This window comes from Hyperolius riggenbachi, chromosome 6 (assembly GCF_040937935.1).
Source record: "Hyperolius riggenbachi isolate aHypRig1 chromosome 6, aHypRig1.pri, whole genome shotgun sequence".
In the NCBI taxonomy this organism is placed as follows: domain Eukaryota; kingdom Metazoa; phylum Chordata; class Amphibia; order Anura; family Hyperoliidae; genus Hyperolius; species Hyperolius riggenbachi.
Window position 1 is genome coordinate 300,174,712 of NC_090651.1, and position 26,185 is coordinate 300,200,896.

Below are 26,185 nucleotides of genomic sequence, written 5' to 3' on the forward strand. Positions count from 1 at the left end.
TGCGCATGTGCGTGACGTCATGAACGACGTCACGCTCATGCGCAGAGAGTGCCCGGCAACAGGAGCGCGATATCGGACGCACTCCGACAAGCAGCGCAGGCGTACTACTCCGGGTCAGAGTGACCCGGAAGTAGTGAATCCCCAGAGATGTTCACCGGGCGAACAATTCGCCACATCTCTAGTTGTGTACACTAAATTGTGTATTGTCCAGCTGGAAATTATTTTAACCTCCTAAGCGTTCACCTGACGCTTTGTTCCTGCTTTTAGAGTCTACAAGCATGTGAAAAAATTGCACTGCTTTTAAACCCTAAAATCCAGAAATAATCATACCACTAAGGAGGTTAATACGACATTGTTAAAAATGACTTCAGATGAAATTTTTGTCTATTAGTTTATTAAAATGTTGTCCTTCATATTACATCATACTTAATATACACATCTGAAATAGATTGAGGTATCCATTAACCGTGTCATGAAATGCATCCCAGTAGTCTAGGAAATCTACTGCATAGGAATGTACCGAGGTAAAAGGCAACAACCAGCATTAGTTGGCAAATATTTCTCCCATTGGCATCCAGATGTTTTTGCATTGGGTGGCATGGTAGAGGAACTCCTCTCCAGCGCCTTGCTGTGGGTTTTCCCAGTCTCTGCTGTGGCCGTAGCTGACCCAGATCCGTTTGCAGTTCTCGGCAGAAGACCACTCCACAAACTTGGAGCCCTGTTGAATGTAAAAACAAAATGACACTCGTTATTAAATGCGTTGTTGTTTATTCTTTTCATTTCAAGCTTCTGTAAATAAAATTAAATGGGTTAATGAATTTGGTTACTAAGCCAGCTTCAGAATCCAAATGAACGCTACAAACGTTGCTAATTTTGGGATGTGCTTATGAACCAGACTGAGGTCCACACCCTGATCAGGCAACAGAATGAATTAATCTCTCTCTCTCTCTCCCATAGCTGGCTGCAACATCTGTATTCATCACTAAAAGCACAGGTATCATTCGGATTCTGCAGCTGGCTGTGGCAGACAGAGATAAAGAGATCTGAGCTCTGGCACTATATCATCCTGCCTCTCCACCCCTGCAGCTAGCTGAGAGGTCCACCATATTTGCAGGATACAGAGGACATTACCCTGCTGATATCTCTAAATTACTGCAAAGCTTGATACTAAACACCTGGAGTCCTGGCTGCGATCACCAGGAGTAAGCTGCAAGGTGCACAGACATCAAGGGCTGTGAAACAACCCCCCCCCCCCACCCCATGTAAAGATTAGCTGCCTACTGCCCAACTACACCATGTGCCTTCTGCTTTGGATTGCCATTGTCTCCTTCCACCACTTGGTCCACAGGGAACTTTTCCTTTTGCTGCATGCACTGTCACAATATCAGGTGGTGGCTGTATGAAATACTGAAGCTACTGTAGATTTAGCCACACTTTCACACGCTGGCTGTGAGTTATGAACTGGTTGCATTGAAAGGGAACCTCTGTTACTGTGATTAGACCACCAGGCTTAGCAACTAGTGAAACGCCACATCTCTAACTCTATCCTTTACTCTTGTTACACCGTTAATTAAAAAGACAACTCTCTCAAAGCCACAAACATTTTACTGACTAGTTAGCTCAGGATGAACCAAAATGACACCCTTCTAGAGCTTTATAGGGGGTTACAGGTCAGCATATAGTCTCACCAAGTTGGGAAAGTGTGCCAGAAGAGTATTGGGGTGGTAAAATGTAGATTCGGTATTTTAAGGGACCTGGAAGGATGTACTACAGTTTTGGGTCCCCAATCTAACCTACTACAAGACATAGAGATGGCAGGACTGAGTGCAAGAAATAAAAGGCCGCTGGCATTTAACTACGTAAATATAGTCTGTTTACAAGAAACTCACCTAACAGGATCCAGTGTTGACTCTTAAAACATCATAGGTTGCTAGTTTATTTATTGCCCCTTACTCTAAATCAAGGATGTCAAATCGGTCCTACAAGGGCCGAGGTCCTCAAAGAATTTTGACACAGCTCAAATGAATTGATGGGTCTGAATCAGGAAAGGTGTGGTCCATCAGGTAGAACACATTCCTCTCTTTCTCAGTCCATCCTAAACACTGAAATGGATCTGACCCTCCAGGCCTGGAGTTCCACACCTATACTCTAAATACTCCACAGTGGTTTCTGACCGAATGTAAAAAAACAAACCTCTAAAAAAGGGACTTATTACAGTAGAAGTTAGAAATGATGTGGGAGACCATTATGCCAAACTGGGGGTGCACCAATGAATATTGACTTTATATTCTGTATATGCCCCCCTCCCCCGACCTTTAATGAGAATATACTGGATTCACCATTTGAAAGTACAATGTCAAGACTACGTAGTGCGCATGTGCAGACCGCTTCTGGCCACAGGCGCGCAATCTAGGATGTGCGTTGCCGGGCAGCCCCTGCGCACTGCTCACCGATTCAAGTCGACCCGGAATTAGCTTTGGGTGACATTTACCAGATAAATGGGGGGGCGGATGAAGAACGGAAGGGGGGGGAGCAGTGGCAAAGAGGACTGCCTGCTACAACAATTTAAAATTTAGGGTATCCTTTAAAGTACAATTAATTGCACTGCGCAAACAGGGAGGAGTAGGCTAGTTAGACAAAGTTATATTAGCAGATGATCCAAGGTTCTATTTCTTATCCATACTACATATCTAATCCATTGTATCATACGTTTTTTTTCGCTTCAGGTTTGCTTTAAGTACCACCAACTGTGCAAGAATTGTGGAAACAAGTAAAAAAAACAACTTTTCAGGCCATTTGTACCGGCGGGTGATTGGTAAGTCGGGTGTTTGTACAGTAAGTCGGGGACTACCTGTATCCATAAAAATGAACTAGGAAGAAAGGTGGGTATGGAGGTGCGCAGTACCTTTCTACAATTGTTACATGCAGCCTTGTGCCTGTTGCCTTCGGACAGCCATGCAATATTTAACCACTTCCCGACCCTGGTCATTTTCACAGTTCAGCTCAGCTGATTACTTTGGCAATAACTTTATAAATAATTATCACAACTAAATGATCTATATAGTTTTTATTCAGGACAAATTCGGCTTTTTGCGGCTGATATTTGTTTTTATTTATGACCTTATTTTCTATGTATTCTAAAAGGAAAATAAGGAAAAAAAGTGAAAAAATACACAATTTATTAACTTTCATACATTATACCTCTAATGTATATAGCATCTATTGTACATTAAACCCACACATTTTATTTGTCTATCTCTACTGTTTATTTAAACAGTTCGTTTGAATATGTATTAGTAACACATTGCATATACCTTACTCTCTTGTTACATCTGTCTGCCCTCAGAATGTTTGTTTTACACTTGTTTACACATTAATCCTGCCATTGAATTCTCTGGGAGGAAGAGAGGGGTTTGCGGTCATTCCTTTACAACTGTGTAGCATTGTTATCAGCTCAGATATAAATAAAAAGTGTTATCTAGAATTTTGTAGGGAGGGGAGTGCAGAGACTTATTTTCACATCATGGGGCAGGAAGTGGTTAAACTAGTTGCACCATATTCCAGATGGACACAAGTGGGCCTTGCAGGGAATTAAATACCTTCACCAACTGTTTCAGGAACACATGTTTAAAACATGACTTCTACATTGAATACCTCGATACCCTGGAGAAATGGTTAATATAGGCTCTGTTAAAGCACGCTGTAAAGCAACAAAAAGGTGAGAAGTATGTAGAAACTGGCAAAACTTCTCTAGAGAAACTATTATCAGTGAAGGGATCAAATAAACTAGCCGTAAACAGTAAAGTTTTACTGCAGAAAGAGTAATAACACTAAAAACACTAAAACAAAGCTAAAGTAATACAAAAGTAATAAAGAGTAAAAACACTAAAACAAAGCTAAAGTTGCACCAATAACTTTCAGAGGTTACAAATGAGGGTTGGGAAATGAAACAGAAACTGTACGAACTGTAATAACTGTAATAGCTTCAGCAAACAGACGAACTATAAAGAAAAAAACATTACATTGGGTGTATTACACTTCAGCTAGAAGTCTGGAAAAGAGGACAATGGCTGTTTTAAATAGTAACTGTAGTGAAGATAACGTAATTCATAAAATTATTATTTTTTTTTATAATAGTATTGTAATGAAAATTTGTTATTGCTCTTTTTATTTTTTATGTGTTTAATACAGTGGTCCCCAACCTTTTCCGGCCCGGGGACTACTTTCTGACCAAATTTTTCTCCGGGGAACGGCGGGGGGCGCGGGTGTTTGCGCGACTCGTGGACAGTGTCGTGCGCAGCGGGTTATGGGGGGGGAGGGGGGCTGGGGTGCGGCTGCATAGCTAGCATAGTTGCCCCAGTATAGGGAGTTTAGTTGCCCCAGTATGGCTAGTATAGTTACCCCAGTATAGCTAGTATAATGACCAGTATAGCTAGTATAGTCCCCAGTATGGATAGGTAGTGCCCCAGTATAGTGCCCAGTATGGGTAGGTAGTGCCCCAGTATAGCCAGTAAAGTGCCCAGTATAGGTAGGTAGTGCCCAGTATAGCTAGTATAGTGCCCAGATAGCTAGAATAGTGCCCAGTATAGCTAGCATAGTGCCCAGTAAGGTGCCCAGTATAGCTAGCATAGTGCCCAGTATAGGTAGGTAGTGCCCAGTATAGCTAGTATAGTGCTCAGTAAAGGTAGGTAGTGCCCCAGTATAGTGCCCAGTATAGCTAGTATAGTGCCCAGTATAGGAAGGTAGTGCCCCAGTATAGTGCCCAGTATAGCTAGTATAGTGCCCAGTATAGGTAGATAGTGCCCAGTATAGGTAGATAGTGCCCAGTATAGGTAGATAGTGCCCAGTATAGCTTCCTAGTATGGGTAGGTAGTGCCACTCCCCCCTCCGCGGCCGCCGCTCCTGTTACCTTATCATGAGCGGGCGGCCGCTTGTCCGATTAGATTCCCCCATAGCCGCTCTCCTCAGTGGCATCTCCTATTACAGCAGCGTGCTCGGCGGCTGCTATAATAGGAGATGCCACTGAGGAGAGCGGCTACGGGGGAATCTAATCGGACAAGCGGCCGCCCGCTCATGATAAGGTAACAGGAGCGGCCGCCGCGGGGAGGGGAGGAGCGAGAGGCCAGACCTGCCGCGGCCCGGTGTATGGGGACCCCTGCCGCACGGCACACCAGGCAACATCTCGCGGCACACTAGTGTGCCACGGAACAGCGGTTGAAAAACACTGGTTTAATAAACAGAAAATCATCTAATCACTTCAGCACTAAGGGGTTTTTCCCCTTATGGACCAGAGCAATTTTCACATTTCAGCACACCTCCTTTTTATTCGCCAATAACTTTAATACTACCTATCACAACAAAATGATCAATATCTTGTTTTTATTGCCACCAATTAGGCTTTCTTTGGCTGGCACATTTTGCTAAGGATTATTTTATTCTAAATGCATTTTAACAAGAATATTAAGGGGAAAAAAAAATCATTATTTATTTTTGGCCATTATAGTTTTGAAATAAAACGTGCTACTGTGGAGAAATCCCACACGTTTTATTTGCCCATTCGTGCCAGTTTTCATGTTTAAATTTGTGGCCCCAGTACAATGTATGGTGACAATATTTTATTTGGAAATAAAAGTGTATTTTTTCCATTTTGTGATTTTGGTTTTCTCACTATAGTCTAATCAATAATTACAAGCCTTTAATAGCAACAACAATAATATGCCCTCATGGCATACATATACAAAAAGCTAAGTTCCTAACGTAACAACTTATGTATTCCCTTTTAAATCCTGTAATTTTTTTTACAAGTTATTTTGGTAACTATGGTGGCATCTAGTAGCCAAAATTAACCTATTTTGGTTTCTGGACGTAGAAACTACGTCCAGAAACCATGCGCGCTCCCGCGGCCGATCGCGCACGTGCACGCGCACTCCCGGCCACGGATTCGGTAGCCACGGAATCAATGTATCGGGCTATGGTGTCCGATCACTGATTCCTCTCCCCCGCTGAAAAAGCGACAGCTTCTCTCGGAAGCTGTGCTTTTTCTGGCCGTTGCCTCCCCACTGCGTCACTCTAAGCGTGTGTTACGCTTAGAGTGACGTCATGTAAACAAACTCATGGCCGCCATCTTGTGGCCAAAAAGTAAAACTACAACTAAAAGTAAAAAAAATTGAAAACACACAATTACATTATAAAACTATAGTTTACATCCCACCCTCCCAAAAATACCCAAATAAAATGTTTAATATAAAAAAAAAAAACATTACAATAAAAAAAAAAATGTAAATATTTACCTAAGGGTCTAAACTTTTTAAATATCGATGTAAAGATGAAATATTTCTATTTTTTTTTATTTTAAACTTGTAAATAGTGATAGATGCAAAACGGAAAAAATGCACCTTGATTTCCAAATAAAATATTGTCGCCATACATTGTGATAGGGACATAATTTTAACGGTGTAATAACCGGGACATATGGGCAAATACAGTACATGAGTTTTAATTATGGAGGCATGTATTATTTTAAAACTATAATGGCTGAAAACTGAGAAATAATGATTTTTTTCAGTTTTTTTCTTATTCTTCCTGTTAAAATGCATTTACAGTAAAGTGGCTCTTAGCAAAATGTACCCCCCAAAGAAAGCCTAATTGGTGGCGGAAAAAACAAGCTATAGATCAGTTCATTGTGATAAGTAGTGATAAAGTTATAGGCTAATGAATGGGAGGTGAACATTTCTCAAGTGAAAACGATGGAACGCGAATGGGTTAATATTACAGTGAGTAAAAAAAAAGAAAAATAATAAAAAGCCATTAACCCTTTGTCTCCTACAAAGGGTTAATGGCTTTTTATTCTTTTTTTTATTTTATTTTTTTACTTACTGTAATATTAAATTTGGCTACTAGATGTCACCTGCTTAGGATGCTTAGCATTCTAAGCAGAACAACAAAATGAAAGTACCGTACATCTCATTAGTTTCTAGATATCAACCAAACCAAAATCTCAGATCTGCAAAGGCCTTATTTTGTCTTCCTCTAGAATCACCTCCTCGCATTCATGTATGCAAGATTTCTCACGTACTTCACCCCTCCTCTGGAATCCCCTGCCACAACACATCTGTCACTCTCCAACCTTTGAAATCTTTAAATGCTCCCTCAAAAGGGCCATTTGCCCTTTAACTTCTGACCAAGTTACACTCCTCAGTAGATAACCTAAAACACACTGCCTCTAGGTATAAATACTGTACACTACTCTGCAAGGGCAGGGCTCTCACACCCTTTTGTGTCTTGGAATTTGCTATCCATTTTATTATGTTACTTTTGTTTAATTTTACTAATTCTGTATTTGCATGTTGTTGTACACCATTGGCTGTATTGTTTTGTATCTCATGGTTGTTTCTTACTTTGTACAGTGCCACAGAATGTGTTGGCACTTTATAAATCAATAATAATCCCTAGGATATATGCTACAGGTATCTGCAGCACAGGCATGCCTTCCATTCTCAACATGACCACACTTAACATATTTATGTGTTGTGCAATCAGAAAGCTAATGTCTTCTTTATATTACATTATCATCCTCTCCAAAATGACAATCTTAGCTGGAGAACAAAAAAAAACACAACAGAGAAGCCAATGTTATCCCAATTCCAGACAGACTGTGACAATATCCTTGCCAATGGCAATAACATTTCTTCTCCTTTCCTAACTCCTTCAATAGAATTATTCCCCAAATCTCGGAATATGACACACAGTCTACTCTTATGTACAAAATGCCTTCATACCACAATTCTTTATCTGCCTCTTCTGGACTTGCTCGCTACTGAATGCCTTAATTCTTTTAATAATGGATTCCACGGGTTAGTGTGACCCCGGGCTGAGTTACAGAGACAGATTGTGATATATATTTTCCAAAGTTTCCTCCAGGCACCAGATACAGCTGACAGTCACTGTGCATGGGGAACATGTGTGATCCAGTAATAAAGTATTGTTATCTATGAAAATTATAGCCAAGTGCAGACATAACTAAACGTAAGTTCTATCCATGGGGCGTTATGTAAATCTCCAATCCTGACAAGATGCTTCCCAGAGGACAGTATTGTGTTAATAAGATTAGGCTGTGTTAACTCTTTTCTTTCCGCAGGCTAACAATAGTAAGAAGGTACCTTTCCCCTTATAATTGAGGCTGGGTTCACATATGACATAGCGTGAAAAAGTAGCGTTTTCGGATGGTGCGTTTGCGATTTGCTATTGCATTTCTACCTCGTTTTTAGTTTACTTTTTTTTTCGCTAATGGAAAACGCATATGCGTTTTTTTTAGCTTATGCAAATCACTAGGAAGACAACAGGAAGCGTAAACTCATCACAGATCTTGACTTTTTAATGAAAAACGTATTAAAAAACGCAATGCATATGCGTTACCATAGACTTTCATTATGTGCGTTTTGGCAGCCAGCCTGCATATTATGCAACACTACCAGCGTCTGCAGAATGCTTACTGTAAATCGCAGGTGCAACGCTGGTACTTCTGCATGCCATAGACTAACATTACTGCATAAAACGCAGCTTTTCCTGCTCCGCAAGCGTTTCTGCCATTTGTGCACCCAGCATGAAAGGTGGTGGTAGCTTTTTACCTAAACATTCGCTTTCCCTCCTGGCCTCTCTGTGGGGTTAGTTTAAGGCGTGGAGAAGGGAAAGCTTAGTGTCAGTCTTCAACCTATGTTAGGCATAGGGTGTAATATTTGGGGTAGGTAGGGGAGGTTTATTTGAGGTTTAGGTCAGGGAAGTCAATAGGAGAATATGGGTATCATTACCAGATGTTACCCATATCCCAATGCAGAAATTACAAGGCGTCTTTGTTAAATGAACGCTCACACACAGTACCAAAGTCAAGCTAACTTATTGTAAACTCTCTCTTGGCCAGATGGATACATCAGTTGTCCACATAAGATTTCACGGTTTGTGAATGCAGTAAATGACAGTATAAGGCAAACTCCTGCGCAGCCTGGAGAAATGAGCCTTAGGCTTCATAGGCAAAGCGAAAGTAAAATCTTACTAGCAATGTTTACGGTTTGATTTAAGAGTCCTTTTAGTGCTTAACTATTTCAGCCACACAGACGTGAGCCTCACGACCACGGCTGGTGCTGTAGCCGCAGAGACGAGAGACTTGCGTCCGTGCAGTTTGGGGGTGCTGCGTGCTATCGTGTAGGTGGAATCCCATTATCATGATGATCACAGAGACAAGGGGGATTGGTGGCAATCCATGCTTGTCCGGCGAGAATGATCACTATTTCTGTTCAAAAACAGTAATCATTCTCAGATAGTTTCGCCACGCTCCCTCCAGCTTGTTCCCACCACCGATCGTAAGATTAATGAATGGGAACTTTGTTCCCATTCATTCATCTCCCCTGTAGGTCACCGTGATCGCTGTCATCAATGAGATGCCTGCATCACTTCCGAAGTTACACAGCCACACCTTACTTCCTATTTGCGTACTTATTTTGTACCCAATAGGAAATAATGCGTGAGGACATCTTGTGGCCAAATAGTAAAATTACACCTACAGACATTAGGGACTAACTTTTTTTATATACAGTGGCTTGCAAAAGTATTCGCCCCCCTTGAAGTTTTCCACATTTTGTCACATTACTGCCACAAACATGAATCAATTATATTGGAATTCCACGTGATAGACCAATACAAAGTGGTGTACATGTGAGAAGTGGAACGAAAATCATACAGGATTCCAAACATTTTTTACAAATAAATAACTGCAAAGTGGTGTGTGCGTAATTATTCAGCCCCGAGTCAATACTTTGTAGAACCACCTTTTGCTGCAATTACAGCTGCCAGTCTTTTAGGGTAGGTCTCTACCAGCTTTGCACATCTAGAGACTGAAATCCTTGCCCATTCTTCTTTGCAAAACAGCTCCAGCTCAGTCAGATTAGATGGACAGCGTTTGTGAACAGCAGTTTTCAGATCTTGCCACAGATTCTCAATTGGATTTAGATCTGGACTTTGACTGGGCCATTCTAACACATGGATATGTTTTGTTTTAAACCATTCCATTGTTTGCTTGGCTTTATGTTTAGGGTTTTTGTCCTGCTGGAAGGTGAACCTCCGCCCCAGTCTCAAGTCTTTTACAGACTACAAGAGGTTTTCTTCCAAGATTGCCCTGTATTTGGCTCAATCCATCTTCCCATCAACTCTGACCAGCTTCCCTGTCCCTGCTGAAAAGAAGCACACCCAGAGCATGATGCTGCCACCACCATATTTGACAGTGGGGATGGTGTGTTCAGAGTGATGTGCAGGGTTAGTTTTCCGCCACACATAGCGTTTTGCATTTTGGCCAAAAAGTTCCATTTTGGTCTCATCTGACTAGAGCACCTTCTTCCACATGTTTGCTGTGTCCCCCACATGGCTTGTGGAAAACTGCAAACGGGACTTCTTATGCTTTTCTGTTAACAATGGCTTTCTTCTTGCCACTCTTCCATAAAGGCAAACTTTGTGCAGTGCACGACTAATAGTTGTCCTATGGACAGATTCCCCCACCTGAGCTGTCAATCTCTGCAGCTCGTCCAGAGTCACCATGGGCCCTTTTGACTGCATTTCTGATCAGCGCTCTCCTTGTTTGGCCTGTGAGTTTAGATGGACGGCCTTGTCTTGGTAGGTTTACAGTTGTGCCATACTCCTTCCATTTCTGAATGATCGCTTGAACAGTGCTCCGTGGGATGTTCAAGGCTTTGGAAATCGTTTTGTAGCCTAAGCCTGCTTTAAATTTCTCAATAACTTTATCCCTGACTTGTCTAGGGTGTTCTTTGGACTTCATGGTGTTGATGCTCCCAATATTCTCTTAGACAACCTCTGAGGCCATCACAGAGCAGCTGTATTTGTACTGACATTAGATTACACACAGGTGCACTCTATTTAGTCATTAGCACTCATCAGGCAATGTCTATGGGCAACTGACTGCACTCAGACCAAAAGGGGCTGAATAATTACGCACACACCACTTTGCAGTTATTTGTAAAAAAATGTTTGGAATCATGTATGATTTTCATTCCACTTCTCACATGTACAGCACTTTGTATTGGTCTTTCATGTGAAATTCAAATTGATTCATGTTTGTGGCAGTAATGTGACAAAATGTGGAAAACTTTAAGGGGGTCGAATACTTTTGCAAGCCACTGTATGTATGTCAAGGGGGTATATGATTAAATGATGTGCTTGCAATAAGTGATGGATGTAAAACTGAAAAAATGTACCATTATTTCCAAATAAAATATTGTCACCATACATTGTACTAGGGATATAATTTGAACGTTTCAATAACCGGGACAATTGGGCAAATAAAATATGTGGCTTTTATTCACAGTTTCATGTTTTACTTTAAAACTATAATGGCCGAAAACTGAGAAATTATGATTTTTTTCCCTTTTTTTATGATTCCCATTAAAATGCATTTGGTAAAATAAAACTCAGCATAATGAACCCCCAAAGAAAGCCTAATTTGTGGTGGAAAAAAAGAAGGTATAGATAATTTTGTTGTGATAAGTAGTGATAAAGTTAATGGGGAATGAAAGGGAGAAGCGCTGAAATGTGAAAATTCCTCTCGTCGATACAGGCTGAAGTGGTTGAAGTGTACCAGAGACCTGGGTGTCAGGAACCAGCCCGCGGCACGCCTGCGTATACGGTTCCCGACTGCGGGTTTGACCAGATCGAGAGGGGAAGCAGCCTTAGTCAAGCTAAAACAAGGCTGTGACCCCTCAGAACACTTTTCACTGCCACCCCTAGCTGCTGCTAGACACGTCCACTTTGAACTTGGCAGTGGGGGTGGTGGTTGAAGGGAGGTGGGGTGGGCGGGGGTTAGGCAGATCAGGTAAGCCACCATCCCCACCGCTCCGTTATTGGCCTGCTAGGGATCACTTTCGCTTTTCAGCTTGCAGGGAGGTGGGTGATCGGCAAGTGGCGCGGCCAGGGAGAGACGGCTGCCCAATGGCAGCTGGCGAAAACCTGCAAGAACGCCCCCAGTGGTCATTTTAAACAGGGAGTCCTTCTCCTCCCATTACCCTCCGGAATAGCGACAATTATTGTTGCTAAATTCGGGGGGCTATAGCGCTACGGTGGGGGGCAGAGAGTGGCGTGGGGGAGGCACAGCGGCATGTCATGAGGCAGGGAACATGCCTCTGCGTCCCATCTGCCCCCCTACTACACCGCCTCGGGTTATTTATTTTTTTTTAATTCATACATGCCTGGGGCTTCCTCCAGCACCCTTCGGCCTGATCGCTCCCTCTGCGCGGTCCTCCGCCTCCTGGATCTTTGGTACGGGGTCCCGGTAACTTTGGCCAGCCGGGGCAAGTGACGCTCGCTCCAACGTCCAGGAGAGCTCTGTGTCTGCAAAATAGTACTGAAGCAGAAAACTCCCAGCAATGGGAGCGCGGTGGGATGGGCACGCTCGGCCGGGCAGCGCGCATGCAGTAAGCCCTGTCTGGTCAAGTTACCGGGATCCAGTGCTGAAGATCCAGGAGGTGGAGGACCGTGCCGAGGGAGCAATCAGGCTGGAGGAAGCTCCAGGTATGTATTAATTTTTTTTAAGCATTAGTCTCTGGTTTACTTTAAGCTAGCATGGCAAATCTATTGCAGCCAAGGGGAAGTTGTTACAGAGTATTTATAAGTCTTCATACTGGGTCTGTGCAATACACTCCTGGTAACGTCAGTGGGAGAGATGGCGCGGCTGCGCAGGCGCAGTGATTTTCTGACTTTAACCACTTTACCCCCCGCGGTACGAATTTCTCCGTCCCTTTTTCCCCCCCTAAAAAACCAGGGATGGAGAAATCCGTACCTTCCACACTACCGCCGCCACTCATGCGCGCGCTCCCGGCGCTCGTGCACGCCGCCGTCCGCTCGGAGATCAATGAATGGGAAAATCCATTCCCGTTCGTTGATCTAAGCCCCCGCAATGATCCGCTGCTTCTATTAGAAACAGCGCGAGCATTGTGATTTATCCAGCCTCGTACTGCTTCCTGTAAGCGTCCTTCCGGACGCTTACAGGTCGCATGTAAACAAACACACTGTGGCCAAATAGTAAAACTACACCCTAAAGCATTTTACATATACAAACACATTAGTTTTACACAATAAATTAACTCATTACCTCCCACACTCCCCAATTATTATTATTTTGTAATAAAAAAACAAACAAAAACAAAACATAAATAGTTACCTTAGGGACTGAACTTTTTAAATATTTATGTCAAGAGGGTATAACACTGTTACTTTATAAACTACGGGCTTGTAATTAGGGATGAATGCAAAACTGAAAAAAATGCACCTTTATTTCCAAATAAAATATTGGCGCCAAAAATTGTGATAGGGACATAATTTAAACGGTTTTATAACCGGGACAAATGGGCAAATGCATTTCATGGGTTTTAATTACAGTAGCATGCATTATTTAAAAACTATAATGGCCGAAAACTGAAAAATAATAATTTTTTCACACATTTTTTCCTATTTTCCCATTAAAACACATTTAGAATAAAATAATTCTTGGCATAATGTCCCACCTAAAGAAAGCCTAATTGGTGGCGAAAGAAACAAGATATAGTTCATTTCATTGCGATAAGTAATAATAAAGTTATAGACGAATGAATGGAAGGAGCGCTGAAAGGTGAAAATTGCTCTGGTGTTCAAGGGGTAAAACCCCTCAGTGGTGAAGTGGTTAAAGTCTGAAATTCCAGAAGTGAACCAGAGGTGGAGCCCGGAGCATCGGTGAGTGGCTGCGCGGGCACAGGATGTCTGCGGGGGGACCATTAGAAGCCACAGGTAAATTCAACTCATTTTCCCCCTGACCCCCCTACAGTAGTCCTTTAAAGTGAACCGAGCACCTTTTTAGCACTCAGGACATTTCTATAGCACATGAAAAATGCATGCCAACAATCTGTTTCATTATTAAAATAAACTTTCATTTTACCTTGTATTTTACAATCAAAGTAGGTTTATTAGCCTGTTTCAGCAGGCCTGCCTGGCTGTCCCCGGCCACAGGGATTTCAGGAAGCTAATTGTCTTATTGAGCTAATTACCCAGAAGTAAACAATACCTTTTCATCAACAAACGGGGTGGGTAATTAGGACGGTTTGACACACACAATGTCTTTGAAGAAACAGTCCTAATTACCCACCCCCTTTGTTGATGAAAAGGTATTGTTTACTTCTGGGTAATTAGCTCAATAAAACAATTAGCTTCCTGAAATCTCTGTGGCTGGGGACTGCAGGGCAGGCCTGCTGAAACAGGCTAATAAACCTACTTTGATTGTAAAATACAAGGTAAAATGAAAGTTTATTTTAATAATGAAACAGATTGTTGGCATGCATTTTTCATGTGCTATAGGAATGTCCTGAGTGCTAAAAAGGTGCTCGGTTCACTTTAATAAATGGACATCCTTTCAATGCAGTTCCAAGGCAGAATGAGGGGCCAGATGGATTAGCTTTCCCGCACACCAGTGTATGAGTCATGTTAGCTGCTGGGTTTTCCCTATTTGAAAATGCACAGCTTAAAAGTCCCCCTATTGATCTGTCACAATGAAGCAAAACAAGCAGGCTGTAAACCGTATACTGTGGCAGACCTGACAGGCAGCCCCATTCACACATTTAATTAACTGAACACTGAGTACTTCTGGTATGCACAGCATTTCTTGAAAACCAAATGATTTCCTATAAGAGAACTAGATGTGTAAAGAAACCAACCAGCATTCTTTGCATAGTTTTATCTTACAGCAGCTGCAACGTAATAATGACTGCTGTGTAACGTTTGGTAATAAACAACATCATCTGTAAGGGCCCCCATTCACACTGGGGATCGCAAACCGCAAACAAAATCGCTAGTGTTTTGCAACGGAGATTTTTTTTTTTGCACTTTTGCATATTTGTTTACAGGACAAGTTAGAGATTTTTGAGTGATGACGATTTCAATTGAGATCGCTCTAAAATCGTAAAAAAAGCATTGCAAGCACAGTTTTTGTTTTCCGCAAATCGCCGCAGTAAGATCACTTACATATACTTTTAATTACCCTATCACTTTTCTAAGCACTAGCTATCGCCAGCAATATAGCCCCAGTGTGAATGGGCCGTTAAAGGGAATCTGAAGTTAAAATAAACTTTTTATATAATGATTTGTATGTGTAGTACAGCTAAGAAATATAACATTAGTAGCAAAGATATGAGTCTCATATTGTTTCCAGTACAGGAAGAGTTAAGAATTGTTATCTAGGCAAAAGAGCCTCTCTGAGCTCTCTGACCGAACTTGGGTCGCCGTTTTCTGGAGCGCTTATACATCAAAGAAACTGCAGGGAAGTTGAAAAGGTCATTAGCTCTGCTTGTGTTATAGTTTAAAATACAGAGTGTGGTCTGTAATTGCAAATATGACAGAATTATGCAACGTTATTAACAAAAAAAAGCTATATCTCTAAAAATTAAAATAGACTATTTTCTTTGCTACTAATGTTCTATGAATTATCAGTACTACACATACAAATCACTACATCATAAGTTTTTTTTCCACTTCAGTGTCACTTTAAAGGGGGTTTGTTAGCCACAAAATCAAATTCCGTTTAACTGCTGCTCTGTGTTCATTGTACAGCCTGGAACCTTGTCACGTTTTTGAGAGTGCCATTTGCACAATCACATGAAAATGCGCATGAAGGTGTGATGTAGAGTGCCTCTTTAAGGTGGCCATACACTGGCCCGATTCGCGGCCGTTTCGACAGCAGATTCGATCCTGGGATCGAATCTGCTGCCAATCGTTCGCGCTAAACGCACCCGCCGACCCGATTTCCTCCCGAAATCGGATCGGTCCGTCGATCGCGCCGTGCGGGAAATTACCCTCGATCGCCCGCGGGTAGGGAGCGCGTCGCTAGCGGCGGCCGATCCGATCAGGTATACATTACCTGACGCTGGCTCCCGGGCGTCTTCTCAGCGCTGCACCGCTCTGTTCCGGCTCCATCCCGGCGCTTTCTGTGTCACTGCAGTGACCAGGAAGTTCAAATAGAGGGCGCTCTATTTGAACTTCCTGGTCACGGAGTGACACAGGAAGCGCCGGGATGGAGCAAGAACAGAGCGGTGCGGTGCAGCGCGGAGAAGACGCCCGGGAGCCAGCGTCAGGTAATGTATAGGGGAGGGGGCACAGGCGGCAGGAGCAGCCCAACAGATTGTGATCGGTTTCAGGCTGAAATCGATTCACAATCTGTTTGCAGTAAAGGCAGCCATACGATCCCTCTGTGATCAGATTCGATCAGATAGGGATCTGTCAGCTGGTCGATCTAATGGCAAATCGACCAGTGTATGGCTACCTTTATGCTCCCAGCCTCACTTGAAAAATAAGAAAATATCCTGCATGTCCAAGCCAGCCACACACTAGAGGAAATGGTGTGAGGTTTATTCTGCCCTAGGGAGTGGTCAATAAACCAGGATGGCAGAGTCACTTTACATTCCTGGCTCCTACTTCAAAAAGGATACATGGACTAGAAAGCTAGAACATCACCAGTCATACAACTATAAAAGTCAAAGAGACATTCCACAGGCCTGTGCTCTAGAAGGGAGTGACCCTTAATTAAACTTTGTTATAAAATTCAACATGAATCCATAATTCGATGGATATTGTGGAACCGCTGGGGCCCAGTCGTTCACAATTCACAGTGCGTAATGCGACAAGCACAGTACACCTTCTAAAACGTTAATTGATCGAATAGCTGCCTCATAGCCTGAGATATCGATTCCCTAGAAAGAGAAGGTATCACCCCAAGCGAGTTTGATATTGATTGGTTAAAAGCATGATGACAGAGTGTGAAATGCTGTTTTTTATATCATATGTCAGATATCCACCGAGTTATGGCATAATTGGAGAAAATACCAAACTCAGTCCCTAAGACAAAAGGGGCCGGACTGCAGCCTGAGGTCAGATTGCTAATGTGGGGGGAACCATCTCTTGTTGCCATCCCCACCCTACAGCAGAGAAAGGGTTAAATGGCTGGACACAGGCTGTGAAAGGGAGAGACTCCAGCCATCCATACACCATCTTGGATTGACTGTTTTATCCATGGACTTCTTATCCACACAACTTTCTATAAGTGGACTTTATTTCTCTTTCTTTTGGACTTACAACTCCAAAGGACATATGGTAACTTGATAGGCTGCTCATGACATTATATTCAGTTATTTTTACTTTTAATACTTATTTTTACTGTATCGATTTGTTTCAATTGCTATATTTAGTTATGCATTCTTTTTTTTTTTAAAATAAACAATTGAAAAATCGTTTGTCTTAGTGCTTGTTCTGAAATCTCTGTAAAAGGTTCACGTTTCCGGAGAGAACAATACCATAACCGTTTTGAGAATATTGTTATTTTTGCCATCTCTGGAAAGGTTGACGAATTAACCCTCTTTCCTACAGGATTTAGCTAGTTAGACTTGGCGTATTTGCACGCTTAATTGCAGATTGGTGGCAGCGACATGGTCTCTACATGAGATCACAGATTGTATAGATTGTACATACAATCAAAATTGGACTGTTTGTGGACTCACCAACCAATCCAAAAGGTTACTCTGCCTGCAGTGCTGACTGCCTTCAGGATTCCCTCAGGGTCTGAGGCTGAACAGTAAACTGCGGCAAAGGGAACTGGAATTGGAGATTGATTGCATTTAATCACAAACCTTATGCCGGGCATACACAGCATTTTCAGCCCTTATCAATCGAGCCGCTGATGGCTCGATTGATAATATCCGACAGGTCCGATGACCTGCCGGATAGATTCCCCGCTCGATCCCCGCTGGCTGACAATAGCGGGAAATCGAGCGGGTGATAAGCAGTGCCGGCAGGGACGAGCGGGGATCGATCCGCGCGGACGAGCGGTGATGATTCGGCATCGAGCCAGTGGCTAGGTGTATGCATAATTGGCTAGGTGTATGCCTAGCATTACCCTGCATTGCAGGTACTCCAGTCTAATCAGAAATGTACCTGCTGTAATACATTTCATCTGTCAGCCTGGCTCTGTTTGGTTCATTGCTTGTCATCACCCCTCCCATAAACCTGCTCCTCAATGATTGACTGAGGGCAGTTCAGTGTGACAGGAGGCTGAAATCTGATCTTGCTGTACTCATGTTTACAAAGCAAGCTAGCTAGAGCAGATTCTAGCAGGAAAAAAAGTAAGGGAGTAAATTACATCAGGATTGGCTTCAGGCAGAGTGAACCAAAATGGAAAATACCAGGAACAGAATTCTCTTTATTATTTAAAATTCATTGGAATAAAAATGTGGACAGTACAATACAAGTGTTATGTAAGTAGAACAAGTAGTTAACTACTTATATATGTGTTTTTTTCCCTGGCATCGTATGGCTGATCCTGCTACTTTAAACGCTTTTAATTATACACATGCAGAACCTTCATGTTTTTGCATACAGAAGGTCATATGAGCAGGCAGGGCCAATTCAGGTCATTTTGGGGTCCCACACAAGGCACCTTTTGCCTCCCCCAATCTTATTAATAGAAATATTGTAGTGTACATCAATTCCTTTTGCAGGAACCAACTACAAATTGACGCCATGGAAAATGCTGGCACTACATAAATCCAAAATTAAAAAAATATGAATAATAATATACAGAAATTATGTTGATGTATCTATAAGGATAAACCGATTATCACCAGGCCAGATACAACTAATCTGCCAAAACTCACTTAACCCTCAAAACAAACCCTTCTTAGGCTCCCAGCACACTGCATGCGATTCCAATTTTTAATCTTTTTTTAAATGCGATTCTGATTTCCGATTGTTAATTGTCACTGCATGCTGCGGTTTTCTGTGTTTTTCTGCTGATTGCATTCAGGGAAAATCGGAATCGCAAATCGGAATGCAGCGTTTTAGCACTGGTCAAATTGCTTATGGCAAATAGCAGGTAAAAACAAGTATTGAAATTGGCTTCATACTCTCTTTAACCCATTCGCGTTCCGTCGTTTTCACTTGAGAAATGTTCACCTCCCATTCATTAGCCTATAACTTTATTACTACTTATCACAATGAACTGATCTATATCTTGTTTTTTCCGCCACCAATTAGGCTTTCTTTGGGGGGGGGGGGTACATTTTGCTAAGAGCCACTTTACTGCAAATGCATTTTAACAGGCAGAATAAGAAAAAAACGGAAAAAAAAAATCATTATTTCTCAGTTATCAGCCATTATAGTCTTAAAATAATACATGCCACCATAATTAAAACTCACATATTGTATTTGCCCATATGTCCCGGTTATTACACCATTAAAATTATGTCCCTATCACAATGTATGCCGACAATATTTTATTTGGAAATAAAGGTGCATTTTTTCCGTTTTGCATCTATCACTATTTACAAGTTAAAAATAAAAAAAATAAATATAGAAATATTTCCTCTTTACATTGATATTTAAAAAGTTTAGACCCTTAGGTAAATATTTACATGTTTTTTTTTTATTGTAATGGTTTGTTTTTTTATATTAAACATTTTATTTGGGTAGTTTTGGGAGGGTGGGATGTAAACAATAGGTTTATAATATAAATGTGTGTTGATTTTTATTTATTTTTTTACTTTTAGTTGTAGTATTACTTTTTGGCCACAAGATGGCGGCCATGAGTTTGTTTACATGACGTCACTCTAAGCGTAACATACGCTTAGAGAGACGCATGGGGGAGGTAACAGCCAGAAAAGGCGCAGCTTCCGAGAGAAGCTGTCGCTTTTTCAGCGGGGGAGAGGAATCAGTGATCGGGCACCATGGCACGATTCACTGATTGCCTGGCTAACGAACCGCGGGCCGGGAGCGCGCGTGCACGTGCGCGATCGGCCGCGGGAGCACGCATGGTTCCTGGACATAGTTTCTACGTCCAGGAACTAAAATAGGTTAAGCAGGATTTTTTTTTAATTACTCAAGTATAAGTCTATCCTGCAAAGTTAATGGCTGCACTTGGAGACCAGTTAACACCTGCACTGCATAAGGTATTTTAGCCATTGTTCCCTCTAAAGGTGGGTACACACGTCAGATAAAAGTCTTTGGAAAATGAAAGATCACAGACCAATTTTACCCCCTTCCATGTAGTATGAGAGCCATACTCTACACAGTCTATTCTATGGAGCTGAACTCCCCATCAGATAAAAATCTTTGCAAGATGCTGCACACAAAGATGCTGTACACATGCAACAGATCAGTTTCTGCAAAAGATCAGTTCCTGCAAAAGATCCGTTCCTGCAAAATGCATTCAAAGTCTATGATATCTGCAGATCTGCAGATCTCATACACACCTTGTTTAACGGACCATGCAGATCAGACAATTATCTGCCGATCTAAAGATCCAACCTGATGGATCTGATCTGCAGATAATTGTCCGTTAAACAAGGTGTATATGAGATCTCATGTGACAACATGACATTGTGAGCCGAAGCTATGCCAATACACACAGAGCTGGAGGGAGAAGGCTGGATGCTGCGCTTCGCGGTGGACCTGTAAGTGACGGCTTCCATGCTGCGCTCACTCTGCATTAGGTTGCACAGAGGGGGGAGATAGAGAAGCGGCCCCTGTTTGTATTGTGGAGGGAGGGAGAGAAAGTTTTTTTTTTTTTAACACACTCCTGTGGGTACTATGCATTAGGTTAGACAGAGGGGGGAGATGTAAAACGGTGGCCCAACCTTGCTTGGTACTGAGGGGGATTCACGCTGACATACTTAGTTGCAGGGAAGGGGAAACAGAGGTGCCACCCCCCTTTCCCGGCTATAAATGGAAAAATGTATAAATATAAGGCGACCCCCCCCCCCCCGCCCCCCACTTTTATACTTTCAGTCAGTCCTAAATTTTTCGACTTACTTTCAACACATGTGCGTATAGCATAGATCAGATTTCAGAAGCTCACTGAACTGCCCTTAGCCAGTGAGGAGCAGGAATGTGGGAGGGGTGATGACAAGCCTCCTTCTCGTTGGCAATGGAACAAATAGACTGACTAAGACAAGATGTATTACGGTAGCAGATTTCTGAATAGATTGGAGTGCTTGCAATGCAGGGTAAGGCTGAAGACTGCATAATAAACACAGACCAATGGGTAAATGGAATTTGATTGTGTGGCTGACAATCCCACACAAACTGAAAAAGGCATACTTCTGTTTTGCACAGCATCTTAGTAAGGAGGCTTTTTGGTCTATTTCAGCCCCTCACACACTCCTAGGAGTTCTGGCTCACCATGAGCTTGCTGGGCAATCTGTAACTTAAAGTAAATTCACTATTTAACTCCCTACACAGATTTTCAACTAATAAGACCATACATTTGGTATAATGTTTAAAAGACAGCTGGAATAAAGGTATAATCTGGTATAATGTTTAACCACTTTACCCCCAGCGGTGCGGATTTCTCCGTCCCTTTTTCCACCCTGTTAACACCAAGGGACGGAGAAATCCGCACCTGACACCGCTCCCGCCGCTGTCCTTGCTCCCGCTTGCTCGTCCGTGCTTCCCCGCGCATGCCGCCCGCTCGCCCTGAGATCAATGAACGGGAAAACCGTTCCCGTTCGTTAATCCAAGCCCCCGCAATGATCAGCTGCTTCCGCACGCTTGCAGGACGCATAAACAAAAAATTACTGTGACCATCTTGTGGCCAAATAGTAAAACTACACCCTAAAGCATTTTTCATATAGAAATACATTAGTTATACACAAAAAATTAACTCATTACCTCCCACACTCCCCAATTTTTTTTTTTGTGATTAAAAAAAAAAAATTACAATTAAAAAAAAAATACATAAATAGCTACCTTAGGGACTGAACTTTTTAATAATTACGTCAAGAGGGTATAACACTATTACTTTATAAACTATGGGCTTGTAATTAGGGATGGTCGCAAAACTGAAAAAAATGCACCTTTATTTCCAAATAAAAGTGCCGGCTGCTTACCTGGTAGCAGTGTTCCGGCGAGTCCTCCAGGACGGCCCTCCTGAGATTGTGTAAGTCTCCCCTCCCAAATCGGAAACACCTGACAAGAATTAAAATAACAATTAGTATAAATCCCACCTCTCCACAATCTCCTCTAGTTTAATGAAGAGACAAGACTCCACCAACCACTATCATGCTAATAATAATATAATAGGGCTGGGAACTTAGGCGGCCGTCCTGGAGGACTCGCCGGAACACTGCTACCAGGTAAGCAGCCGGCACTTCCTCCCTACGTCCTCCAGGACGGCCCTCCTGAGATCTAGCGAGAAATTTACCTTAGGGTGGGATAACAGCTTGAAGAACCTTGCGGCCAAAGGCCTGGTCCTGACTGGAAAGTAGTTCCACTCTGTATTGTGTTTGATGAATGTCGAGTGGCTGGACCAGGTCGCGGCTCGGCATATCTGATCCAGGGAGGCTCCTGACCTTTCCGCCCACGATGTTGATACAGATCTGGTAGAGTGTGCTGTAATGTGGTCAGGCACCTGCAACTGAGCTTCTGAGTAAGCAAGGGATATCAGCCATCTAATCCATCTGGATACTGTCATCTTAGACACCTGAGATCCCTTTTTTGACTCCCCAAATGCAACTAAAAGATTAGTGGAAGTCCTCCACTCCCTGGTTCTATCTAAATAAATCAAAACCGCTCTCCTGACATCAAGAGTGCTCAACCTCCTTTCCTTATTGTTCTGCGGAGTAGCCAAGAAGGAAGGAAGTACAATATCCTGGGTCATATGAAAGGATGTAGATACCTTAGGCAAATAAGAGGGATCTAGTCTAAAGACAATTTTATCAGCATGAACTTCCATGTACGGGTCTTTTATCGATAAGGCTTGGATATCCCCTACTCTGCGAGCCGAGGTAATGGCTACTAAGAAAGCCACCTTCAGTGTAAGAAACTTTAACGGAACTGAGTCTAATGGTTCAAATTTGTCAGAGGTTAAGAAATCCAACACCAATGACAAATCCCACGGAGGAACCAGTTTCTGAGGAATCGGTTGTGAACGTTCCACCGACCTCAAAAAATTCTTAACGTAAACATCAGCGGATAACCGCCTGGAAAGAAAAATGGACAGAGCTGACACCTGAGCTCTAAGGGTACTAACAGTCAATCCTAACTGAACTCCCTCTTGCAAAAATTCCAAAATTGAAGAGATATTGTCTGACCTGGCAACATTCTTCTGTTTCCAAGCCGAGAAAGTGTACCAAACTTTATTGTATTTCTTCCTAGTAGCTGGCTTCCTACAGGCTAATAATGTTTTAACCACGTCCTTGGAAAACCCTTGATTTCTCAACATCTGCTCCTCAGGATCCATGCAGTCAGGTTCAAGAATTTGGGATTTGGATGGACCTGACCGTTTTGCAACAGTATGTCTGGTCTGTATTGAAGGTGCCAAGGACCACGGAATACTAAGGACTGAAGGAGAGGGAACCAGGCTCTCTTTGGCCACCAAGGAGCAACCAGTATCACTTCCGCCTTTTCTGCCTGAATCTTCCTGAGGACTCTCGGTATCAACTTGAACGGAGGAAATGCGTAAAGCAGACCCTCCGGCCAAGGAATCGACAGGCCGTCTATTCTGCTTGTTGAAGCAGAAGGATCCAGGGTACAGAAATCTTCCACCTTTGCGTTTTCTGGGTTTGCAAACAGGTCGAGTGCCGGAACTCCCCAACACTCTGTGATCTCCCGGAATGTATCCGGATTGAGTTTCCATTCCGACTCCTCCACTAGGTGTCTGCTGAGGGAATCCGCCCGTCTGTTGTGGACCCCCCGAATGTGGACTGCTGATATGGACTCCAGATTCGCCTCTGACCATGTCATGATTTGAGATTTCAGATCCTGAAGGTCCGGCATCCTCGTGCCCCCTTGCTTCCTGACATAGCAAACCGAGACAAAATTGTCCGAGAATACCAGAACCTCCGAGTTGGAGATTATCGGAAGAAAGGCCTGTAATCCCAGCAGAACCGCGTTGAGCTCTATGTAATTTGATGACCTGTGGGACATCTGCTGGTCCCACAACCCCTGAGCCTGGTGACCTAGGCAGTGAGCCCCCCAGCCCCAGGCAATGGCATCAGTGTATAATTTTAACGGAACTTCCTGCTTCCATCTGCGACCCTGATTCAAGTTGGCCAGGTGAGTCCACCAGAGAAGGGAATCTGTTACCTCCTCCGGCACCATCACCATCCTGTCCAGTGATCGATGATCCCTGTCCCAGTTTGCCAATACCCAGGTCTGAAGCCTCCGAGAATGGGCCTGGGCCCATTCCACTGCCGGAATGGCAGACAACATCAGACCTAGGAACGAAACCAATTTGCGCAGGGAAACTCGAGGATTTAACCTCAATCCCTGAGCCTCTGACATCAACCTGTCCACCTTCTGCTCTGGTAAAAAGACACGTCTGACCGTCGTGTACTATCTGAGACCTAAAAAAATTAGACTCTGAACCGGATTCAAGTGAGACTTCTCCGAGCTCACTATCCATCCTAGTTTGTGCAAGAGCTGAAGAGAAAAACCTAGCTCCCTCTGCAAGGCTTCTCGCGTCTCTGCCATAAAAAGAAAGTCGTCTAAATAAGGAAGAACCCTTACATTGTGGAGATGCAGATAGGACATTACCTCTGCCACAACCTTCGTAAATATCCTTGGGGCCGACGATATTCCGAATGGGAGAGCCTGATATTGAAAATGGCATATCAACTCCCCCACCTGAATCGCGAACCTCAAAAATTTCTGAAAAAGAGTATGAATAGGGATGTGGAGGTAAGCATCCTCCAGATCCACCGTTGCAAGAAAAGCTCCTGGAGACATGAGGTTGCGCACCGAGGCAATGCTTTCCATTCTGAACCTCTTCTCCACAATGTAAGGGTTCAGGGGTTTCAAATTCAAAATGATTCGGAACTTCCTCGACTGTTTCTGAATCAAAAATACTGTTGAGTAGAAACCCCTCCCCTGTTCCAGAATCGGAACTGGCTGAATGACGTTCTTCCGAAGAAGACAGGAAACGGAATCCATCAAAGCTGCAGCTCTGATCTGATCCCTGGGGATCGATGTGATCAAAAACCGGGAGGGAGGAGGAGATACAAATTCTATTCTGTATCCCTGCTGAATTAAGTTCAGAATAAACTTGCTCTTTGAAATCTCTCGCCAAGCCGGCGCAAAGTAGCGAAGCCTCCCCCCCACCGGGATATGTCTGTCATTTTGCGGACTTTGCAGCGGCAGATGCTGGCTGAGGCCTATTAAAAAGGAATGGCCAGCCTCTGCCTGCGTTATAGGACCATCTTTTATTCTGTCTCTACCCTTCTGCCCGCCTGTGTTCCTGCCTGAAGAAGGGCTTTTTATTCTGAAAGGGCCGCTTCACCTTCTTCTTTTTATCCGGGAACTTTCTGGCCCTGTTGGAGGATCTTTCCAAGACAGAATCTAAATCACTTCCAAATAACAGGTTACCATGAAACGCCATTCCACAAAGCTTCTGTTTGGAAGTAACTTCTCCCTCCCAAGTATTCAACCAAACGGCCCTCCGAGCCGAGTTGATTAACGCTGCCGTCTTGGCTGCTGCCCTGTGTGACTCAGTGGCAGCATCCGCCAAGAATGCCACAGATTTAATTATAACTGGTAAACTTTCCAGAATACTTGGATGAGGTGTGCCATCCTCCAAACGTTCCTGAAGTCCCCGAATCCATTTATCCAGATTACGGGCTACACACACGGAGGAAATGGCAGGCTTAAAGGAGAAAGATGTTGCATCCCATGCTCTCTTGAGAAGGGCCTCTGCCTTTCTGTCCATTGGGTCCTTCAAGGTTCCCATATCCTCAAAAGATAAATATGTATCCTTTGAGCACTGGGAGAGAGGAGCATCCAATTGTGGACACTTAAACAATGACTCATGCTCCTCTACATTGAAAGGAAACCGGCGTTTGAAAGATCTCGGAACAAACAGCCTTCCCTCCGGATCCTTTCACTGGGCAGAAATAACACTTAATTGCTCTGTGAATTGGGAAAACTCGACCCCCCCGATCCTCTAAACCCCTATAAATGTCATCCTGAGGAGTAGAGGTCGACCTAGGTTCCTCAATCTGTTCTGAATCATATACTGCCTTAAGTAGTTCTGAAGTGTCCTCAGCCTCAAATAGATACTTAGGTATCTTGGCCCCCCCATGGTCCCCCGAATGGTCTGACTCGACCAGCTCCCCCCTCTTCAGACTCA

General features: G+C 43.1%; 1 protein-coding gene across 1 annotated transcript in view; it reads right to left on the reverse strand.

The window, feature by feature from the left end:
* Positions 1 to 377: 377 nt before the first annotated feature.
* Positions 378 to 26,185, reverse strand: part of ALDH16A1 (aldehyde dehydrogenase 16 family member A1) — a 161,628-nt gene continuing 135,820 nt past the window's right edge. Inside the window, exon 17 of the mRNA XM_068241163.1 lies at positions 378 to 718. Within this exon, the coding sequence (XP_068097264.1) occupies positions 545 to 718 (174 nt within the window). The 3' untranslated portion in view covers positions 378 to 544. The remainder of the gene's footprint in view (positions 719 to 26,185) is intronic.